This window comes from Echiichthys vipera, assembly GCF_963691815.1.
Source record: "Echiichthys vipera genome assembly, chromosome: 13".
Lineage (NCBI taxonomy): Eukaryota > Metazoa > Chordata > Actinopteri > Perciformes > Trachinidae > Echiichthys > Echiichthys vipera.
Window position 1 is genome coordinate 27,803,528 of NC_139838.1, and position 9,231 is coordinate 27,812,758.

Here is a 9,231-nt window from a genome sequence, read left to right on the forward strand (position 1 = left end):
ACTGTTTCATTTTTCAAAATAAAGCTCATTATTTATTTATTTATTATTTTTTGCATTTGTTTGAAGAAAAGTCAGTTTTTATTCAAAATGGAGAAAAATGCAGAGAATAAAAAGGAGGAATGAAGAGGAAACAACGGTCCCAAATGTAATGTTGGGGCGGCTGTGCCTCAGTGAAAGAGTGGGTCGTCCTCCATTCGAGAGATTGGCGGTTCGATCCCCACCTCCCCCGGTCCACATATCGAAGTGTCCTTGGGCAAGACACTGAACCCCGAGTTGCATGGGTGTGTAAATGTGGTGTGAATGGTTACATTAGACGTCCACCGCCGTCAGCGTGAATGTGAAACACTGTGAAAGCGCCTTGAGTCGTCAGAAGACTAGAAAGGCGCCTTATATATAAGTCCAAGTCCTTTTACCATTTTAAATAAATCAAAAAAGTCACGAGGAAACGACATTCAAGTACTGATTTTATTATTTCCACACACCCACCACTCCCACCGCTCGCTCCCACACGGAGCAGAGTTGCGTCGTTATTGCTTCGGCTGCTTTTACTTCCTGTTTCCTGCCCGTGGAAGAGTTTTACGAGGAGCGTTTAGTCTGTGACACTCTGAAGCCGTTGGCACTCGACCGTCAAGTAAAAACGTCTAAAAAGAAAAGAAATCCAAAAAAAACTCAAGTGTCCAAAATAAAAATATTGTTCCCAAGAAACAGGAAGGAGCAAAGAAAATATATATAATACTTATATTATGTCATCATCCGTACGTTAGCAGAATAAAAGCATCTGCAAAACGACAAGGAAAGCTGAATCTGAGTTCCTTTAAAGGGGAATTTTCTCAGTTTAAGGGTTTAAATTGTTTTCACTGTGGCTCAGGACTTTCACTATTACACAATAACACAGTTCATCACCAAATACCCCACGGTTACGGGTCTGTTCTTTAATTTAGCGACAGAAAACAAAGCTAACGGGGACAAAAACCCTCAAACCGCTCTTATAAAGATGCGTGAAGGAGGTTGAACTGACGACGTCATAGGTTCAAGTCTGACTGATCTGATTTCTGGGTTCAGTCGAGGTTCATTTCGAGCCCAAACGCACGAGTGACGACAAGATGAAGCTTTAAACTGAGCGGTTGTTCCCCTTTAAGGCCTCTGGGAGGGGCTAACGCAGCGGGGCGAGCGCGCGGGGTTCAAGTCCGGCCTGAAGGAGAGCGAAGGGGGACAGGGTGAGGACACGGAGAGCACGTCTGTCGAGGTTTAGACCCCAACAACAACAACAACAGGTGGAGTCCAAACAGATAAACAAGGGACGCTCTCTGACCGTTTCACGTCTCAGCTCAGCCAGAAAGTTAAAAAAAAGACGTCAATTAACAGATTTAAGGGGGAAAAAGAGACATTTAAAGGCTTTTACAGTCGACGGCTGGAAGTTTGGTAGAGTTTAATAATGAGGTAAAGTCAGGCGTTGATGCTGCAGTGAAATTAAGGTATTTCTAGTTGTTTTAGAGTCATTTTTACTTCCTTTCCCTCCTGTTCTCATTCTCAGAGCGCCGAAATTCCTCAGGGTCTGATATCGACACACGCAGCCCCCTCGAGTTCGTTTGAAACTAATAGAAACAGATTCTGCACATGAACGTAGAAGCTAAAGGCCAGGGGACAAGATCTGGGGAGCAGAAGCTTCCTGGTTTCTGTGTGTAGTCTGACGAGTATCGACCAATCACGTTTGAGCGCGCTCTGGCTGCACGCAGGTGAACAGTCGGCGCGGAGAACGAAAGACGACACATTACCTGTCAACCTCCTGGCTATCGTCTGTTTGTTATTACCTCTGTTTGTCTCTCCACCCGAACTCCAGCCTCACGCTGCTGCTGTGAGGGTGGAGTTCAGGCTGCGACGTGTCCGCAGTGAGACGGCCGAGAGAAAAGGCAGCGTGACGGCACAGGAAGCACTTTAGCAAAGACAGTTAAGGCCTTTACGCACCACGCTCGCCTGCTCATATTCACACCGGTGATGTGCCAGATCAGCTCAGCAGCTAAGCAGTCTGGGGCTTTTATTGTGAAAGGTCAGCGCGGAAGGAGTGGATCTGGTGTGCGCTGCTGTCGAGGTCTACGGAGCGTCTGCGTTTCCTTAGTTTCACGGTGCCGAATCTCAGGAAATCGACCTCGCTCCGTAAAAACACATTTACATCGCTTCATCCATGCGTAAAAATCTACAGTTCAATAAAATAGACTGAAAAAACTCCCAGATGCGTAAAAGCCTTAAAAAGATATAACGTGCACATGTGAGTGTTTTTAAACAAAATGTGTGACTTTGAAGCGTGACCTTGTTACACTCCAGATAAAAAAGTGCATTCTCGCGCTAAACTTCGCTCCTCGCTCGTGTTGTCAGATTCTTGCATCGTTAACTTCTGCATGAACACGCGTGCACGCCGTCTTTCAGTCTGCTTCAGCTCTAATGAGAGACCCACTGATGAGGACGTAGTCAGCTTAGTCACCACGTGTGTGTGTGTGTGTGTGTGTGTGTGTGTGTGTGTGTGTGTGTGTGTGTGTGTGTGTGTGTGTGTGTGTGTGTGTGTGTGTGTGTGTGTGTGTGTGTGTGTGTGTGTGTGTGTGTGTGTGTGTGTGTGTGTGTGTGTGTGTGTGTGCATGCGTGTGTGCGTGTGTGTGTGTGTGTGTGTGTGTGTGTGTGTGTGTGTGTGTGTGTGTGTGTGCACCATAACTGTAACCGTTGAACCCCCGGTGGTCCTCTGAGCTGCAGGGGGAGCTGCTCACTGAGCCGGGTCACGTTTTCACGTCTCTTTAAATTAAAAACAGCGTTATTTTTGCTCCACCTGCTCCTGCTCTCGTGGTTTTAATCAGACCGGCGGCTGCTTAATAATTTCATTTTCATATTAATAAACAGACACCTGCTTTGCACCGAGCAAAGGTGAAACACTGAGCTCCTATATTTGTATTAAAGAATGATTTTTCTAACGTTACCGTGAGTTCAGACACGTTTGCATCAGTTATAAGTGAGAAAACCTCCGTCAGCTTCAGTCTTTATGAACCTCTTTCCCCCAAAACAAATCTTTTACACACATTTTATTGTGTTATCCAACTTTAGAGACGTGTAACTTGAAATGTGGCGTTCGGTTTCCGCTGTAACCGCGACTCCGTCCTCTGTTTCTGTCTCTGATGCGTCTCTTTTGCTCAAACCTGCGTCCTCCTGTGATCAAAGCCCCGTTTCCTGGTTAGTAAGGAGTGTTGTTCCCGTGTTAGTCATTTTAGAGTCGACTCGTTAATCTATGGTGAAATAAAGTCCGTCGAGAGTCCGTCTCTTCCAACACCACGCCCACGTTAAGTCTCTACGGCTGAAGGCACTGTTTAAACACGCGTCTACCTCCACACCCTCCCCCCCCTTCCTCTCCCTTCTGCCTCCCTCTGTTCCCCCTGCTGGGTTCATCTCTTCCCTCCGTTCACCTCCTCCTCCTCCTCCTCCTCCTCGTCTTGCGGCGTCTAAAGCAGGACGCAGCGCTTCTTGGGTTTGTTGTCCGGAGGCTCCAGAGCGGCCAGGATGGCCTCGTCAAACACGTTCTTCAGTCCCCTCTGAAGAGAAAAGACAAAGAAGGAGAGAAAACACAAAATGTTGAGGTGGAAAAGTCATTAAAGAGAAGCTGTGATGAAATCGGACATGGCGGTGAATGCAGCGTTCCTGCTCCTTCTCCATAGTTTAAAAAAAAGTCCAGCACTTTTCCAGAAACTTCCAGCTGCGGTGAATTTCAGGGTCTATGCAGTGTGAACAGTTTACTGACTATTGGATTTGTTCAGCACATCAATTCAGATGTTATTGAGCTTTAACCCTTTAAAAACAGCTGCGATGACGTCATCACGTTACTATTAGGGCGCACTCACACTGTCCTTCCGCACCGCGGGCTTTAGGGTCCTTGTCCCCCCCTCCAGGCCCGTTTGTACTCACACTACCTGGGCCTCGGAGAATGCTTCTTGCTGCCTATACGTCATCACGCCGTAACACGTCACACGCATTGATGACGTCATGGCGATGCGTGGCTTTGTTTCCAGATCTTTCCGTAGACCTCTGAGTTTTTGTGCGTCTTGTCGACTGTTTTTGAATCTTTTCATCGACCAAATCTGCAGTAAACACTCCACCTCCGCATCACACCAACGTGAACCTTTCGCCGCCATTGTTTGAAATGTCCGCGCATGGTCCCTCCTTCTTTTTTCTACGTCCCAACAGGCGCACAGGAAATGACCTCAGAACCGCCGTAGGCCTCGTGCTCGTACACGTGCGCACGCTCGTGCTCGTACATGTGCAAACGTGCTCTACAAAAGCCCACCTCTCCCAAACGGGCCGTGGACGGCAAGCTGGCCGCAGTTTTGCACGGTACGGTTGCACTCACACTGGTCAAACGCACTAGGCTTGACCCGAAAAACCTGTTTTGGCCCGGTGCGGAAGGACAGTGTGAGTGCGCCCTAAACAACCTCAAGCGATTTCAGACCACACCACATTAAAATCCAAGTGTTTTCCATGTTGTCCAGCCCCTGTAAGAACCCTGTGAACGTTTCTAGACTGTTCTCTACACGGACTCCTCCTCCGCGTGTGCGTTACCTGTGTCAGAGCCGAACACTCCACGTATTTGACGGCCTTCAGCTCCCGGGCCAGTTTCTCTCCGCTCTCGCAGGTCAGAGCTCGCTGCTTGTTCTTGGCCAGTTTCTCCAGAGTGTTGGTGTCGTCTCTCAGATCCACCTGCGTCCCGACCAGCAGGAAGGGCGTCCGCGGGCAGTGGTGTGAAATCTCCGGCACCCACTGTGAAGAGACGCGGGCGGAGAAGGTAAAGACGTTTAATCTGGGAGTCTGAATTAAACTTCCTCAAGCTCAAAGTCGGCGTTGCTTTAAGTCTTTGCTCTCTTGGTGATCGTGGATGAGGTTTATTTTATTTTTACTTATTAACGTATTTAATTAAATCTACTGTTAAAGAATATTTATGTAAACATATGGGACATTGTGTGGTTGAGTTAAGAATCTCTTACAATAAAACTAAAGTTACTTTGGCTCTGTTGATTAAAAAAGTGTCGTACATCTGAATTTCTCAGTGATGTACCAGTCGATCGTTTTACGTCGGCCAGTGTTTAAAACCCAGAGCCGAACACAAAAACTCACCTTCTCTCTGACGTTCTCGAAGGAGGAAGGCGATACGACGGAGAAACAGACGAGGAAGACGTCGGTCTGAGGGTAGCTGAGGGGCCGCAGCCTGTCGTAGTCCTCCTGACCTGCAGGGGGAGACACACGAGCGCTCAGCCAGAGAAAACAACAGATAACGACTGTAATGAGGATACATGAGGGTCGCCCCCTGGTGGCACAAGGTCCTGTTAGCAGATGGGGCTTGGATCAAAGTAAAAGCAAATGTTTTTCTGTTATTTAAGGTTAGTTCTTATCGCGCTGAGGTTTGTTCAAGTCTTAATTTTTCTAATAAGTTTGTTTTTAATTGGAGCTGAAAACAATTAACTGTTAGATCGACATTTGCTTTAAGTCAAATTCTCTGATTTCAGCTTCTTAAAGTTTAACTCTGGCGTAAAATCATCCCATGGTTTTTTTAGACACTTACATTCAGCAAATAAGCCGTCAAGACATTTTTCCGTGTATGCACTATTAACAGAGAAATCCAGGTGCGTCGCTAACAGTGATTAGCTCGGGGCAGCACGGTGAAGGCATTCAAAGGTCTTTTTTAACCACTAATGCTGCTGAAAATAACAGCAAACCTCTGCAGCAGCATGAGAAGAGTCCCTACACACACAACAAAGCAGCAATGGGCTCCTTCCTTTGGGATTGACTTTGGTAATCCACTGTAATGGACTTTACTATGAGAGGAGCTGGTACAGGGGCCAGTAGGTAAGTCTTTAAAACACTCTTAATAAACTCTGGCTTCACTAACTACGCTGTTGCTGCTTTGTTGTGTGTGTAGGGACTCTTCTCATGCTGCTGCAGAGGTTTGCTGTTATTTTCAGCAGCATTAGTGGTTAAAAAAGACCTTTGAATGCCTTCACCATGCTGCCCCGAGCTAATCACTGTTAGCCACGTCCGGCTGTCCGGCTGGATTTTCCCTTTAAATGTGAATATTTTCTGTTTTCTTTCCTCCTCTCTGACCGTAAACTGAAGATCTTTGACATGACAAAACATTTTAAAAGGACGTCCTCCTTGGCTTTTTATAAACCGAACAACAGATTAATGGAGAAAATGATCGACAGATAAATCTATAATGAATGTTAGTTGCAGCCTTGGTTTGGATCAGTTCTGTGATGCAGACTTTATGTTTTACCTGCGGTGTCAAACAGCCCCAAAGTGTACGGCTCCCCACCGATCATCACCGTCACGGCATAGTTATCAAAGACCTGGGGGGGGGGGGGGGGGGGGGGGGGGGGGGGGGGCAGAGAGGAGCACAAAGAAAGGAAGTAAACATGTGGAACAGACACATGATCTCAGACGTCCTTTAAAACAAAACAGGAAGTACACGTCTCATCTTTAAGAGGCTCACACACACACACACACACACACACACACACACACACACACACACACACACACACACACACACACACACACACACACACACACACACACACACACACACACACACACACACACACACACACACACACACACACACACACACACACACACACACACACACACACACACACACACACACACACACACACACACACACACACACACACACACACACACACACACACACACACACACACACACACACACACACACACAGCTTTATGTGTAAGGACCCTCGGTGATATGAAACGTTTCCTGACCATGATTCTGAAACTAAATGACTCTTTGAAGAAACGAGGACACGACAAAAAAAAGGTCTTCACTTCTCTGTCAAGGTCTGAAACTCACGGTCCCCACAAGGATAGATCGACAACACGACACACAAACACAAGGTTTCACATCACTGCGGGACTTTCAGTGATTTAAGGAGGAGGTTTCCTCTGAGTTTAATCATTTCCCTGTATCTTTTATTGTTTGATTATCATGTAAAGTGTCTTAAAAAGCCCTAGAAACCTAAACATATTATTAGTTAGCTCATGTCCGAACAAACGGAGTCAACAGAGCAGAATCTTTTGCAGCAAACACAAAGCAAGAGATTGTTTGAAGTCACTGTTAAAAGTTAAATTTTTGCTGATGTGTCCCGCCTTCGAAAGCACGACGCCGCTGCTCCGCGGACAGCGACGCTCAGAGCCGCCACATTTTCACACCTTTTTCTGTTAATTATAAGGATTTAGTTTTAGTGAGTTTTATTTGTTTCTGTCGCGTTTAAATTAATGTTTTGAAGAATAAACAACAAATTAAGCCGACGTCTTAGTTCAGTGAAAGAGAGGAACTTAGATTCAGACGTGTATTTTTCTGTTTAATGAGGAAAATAAGTGTAAATATACGTCTGTCCTTCAGTTTAAGCGTTTGTTGTGCTTGTTTATTTACTTGCTGGGCTGGTTTTAACATATTGCCCAAATTTACTAGAAGAAACTGTCACATTAATATTCTATATTATATGGTATCAGTTGTAGGTGGAAGTAGGTGACAAATAATCTCAATGTATTCACAACAAAAACTTCTTCCTACTCCTTCTGAGACAGAATAAACTGTATTTATGTTGTTACAGGTTGCTTTTCCCCCTCTCTAGTTTGTTAAACATTTAATTTGTATACTTTTTTGTCTGAAATAAATTAAAAATTCAACATTTGACTTCATCACTTATAGTAAAAGGCCACAAAACAGGTTTTGCACCATTAAATTGATGAATGACCTCGATAAAAACCAGATTAAACCCTTTTGTGTGCATGTAAACATCCTAAACATGAAGCCGTAAACAAGATGACTGCTGAGTAAAAAGGTGACCTCTCCGTGAGCCCTCCTCCCTCCTGTTTCATCACTCCCGTACCTTCAGGCCGCTGGCGTGCACAACACACAGCGCGGCCCCGACACGCCCGCTAACCTCAGCTCTGTGAAACAGGGAGTGCTCGAACACACACAGCATGACTTCAGCGCGTCGACCTGCTGCGGCCCGCCGTAGCCTGCAGACACGCTTTGGTTTTAATGAAGCTGCGTATGCACAGACGGGCTCCAGATACACTGCAGGATGTAGCCTGTAGCAGGGGAAGCTACAGCAGCTATTACAAACATGGACTGCAGCTAGGTTTACTCCTGCATCTGTTCAGTCTTTATGCAAACAGGCGGGGTCACAGCAGGGGACGAGTAATGCGTGTCGCACAAATGTCTCCTCTGCACTGAACCCTGAATACTTCTGTGAATTAAAACCACAACAGAAACAAGACAGACCGAATAAAAAGTTACACTTGCAAATGCAAATACAGCTGAAAAACACGTATATTTACGCGGGGAAACGGTTTCTGCTGAACTCATAATAGAAGAAAAAACGTCTGACTGTGCACAACATGGATGCCAACAGCTGTGGCCTCAGAGTGAATGCAAATATAAGACTGTCTAATGAAAAACAAGATAACATCATTCATTCATCTTCAGCCTCTTGTCCCTGTCGGGGTCGCGGGGGGCTGGAGCCGATCCCAGCTGACACAGGGCGTGAGGCGGGGTCCTACCTGGACAGGACGCCAGTCTATCACAGGACACATAGAGACAAACAGAGACAGACAACCATTCACACCTACGGGTGATTTAGAGTCATCAATGAACCGAACACCTGCACGTCTTTGGACTGTGGGAGGAAACCGGAGAACCCGGAGAAAACCCACGCAGACACGGGGACAACACGCAAACTCCACACAGAAGGGCCCCAGCCGGGATTCAAACCAGGTACCTTCTTGCGGTGAGGTGAGAGTGCTAACCCACAAGATAACATTTCACTTTTTAAATTCAAAAACTAGATTGAAATGTCTTTCACGGGTCGCTCTGTTTCCAAAGCAGGTGAGGTGCTGCTGAACGTGCATCCTGCATCACCTCTTCAACCCGGAAAAAACATGGCGGCTCATGCGTGAACGTTTCTGTTACTCCGTTCAAACAAGCAGTTAAACGGTATTTGAACGCCACTGCTGAAACCTCTTGTTTTAAATCTATATCTACTTGTTTCACAGCTCGCGTTGTGCTTGACTGACTAATTTGCATAAAGTTGAGGTCCAGTCAACCGTGCACTGTGCGGCTTCTTCTCCTGCTCCGCACAGGAAACGAACGCAGAGCGTCATTTTCATCACCAATGAG

The 9,231-nt window shown here is 46.2% G+C and overlaps 1 protein-coding gene across 1 annotated transcript in view; it reads right to left on the reverse strand.

The window, feature by feature from the left end:
• Positions 1–449: 449 nt before the first annotated feature.
• Positions 450–9,231, reverse strand: part of LOC310955741 (cell division control protein 42 homolog) — a 36,345-nt gene continuing 27,563 nt past the window's right edge. Inside the window, exons 3-6 of the mRNA XM_083925752.1 lie at positions 6,299–6,371; positions 5,143–5,252; positions 4,591–4,788; positions 450–3,569 (exon numbers count right to left, since the gene is read on the reverse strand). Of these exons, the coding sequence (XP_083781878.1) occupies positions 3,480–3,569; positions 4,591–4,788; positions 5,143–5,252; positions 6,299–6,371 (471 nt within the window). The 3' untranslated portion in view covers positions 450–3,479. The remainder of the gene's footprint in view (positions 3,570–4,590; positions 4,789–5,142; positions 5,253–6,298; positions 6,372–9,231) is intronic.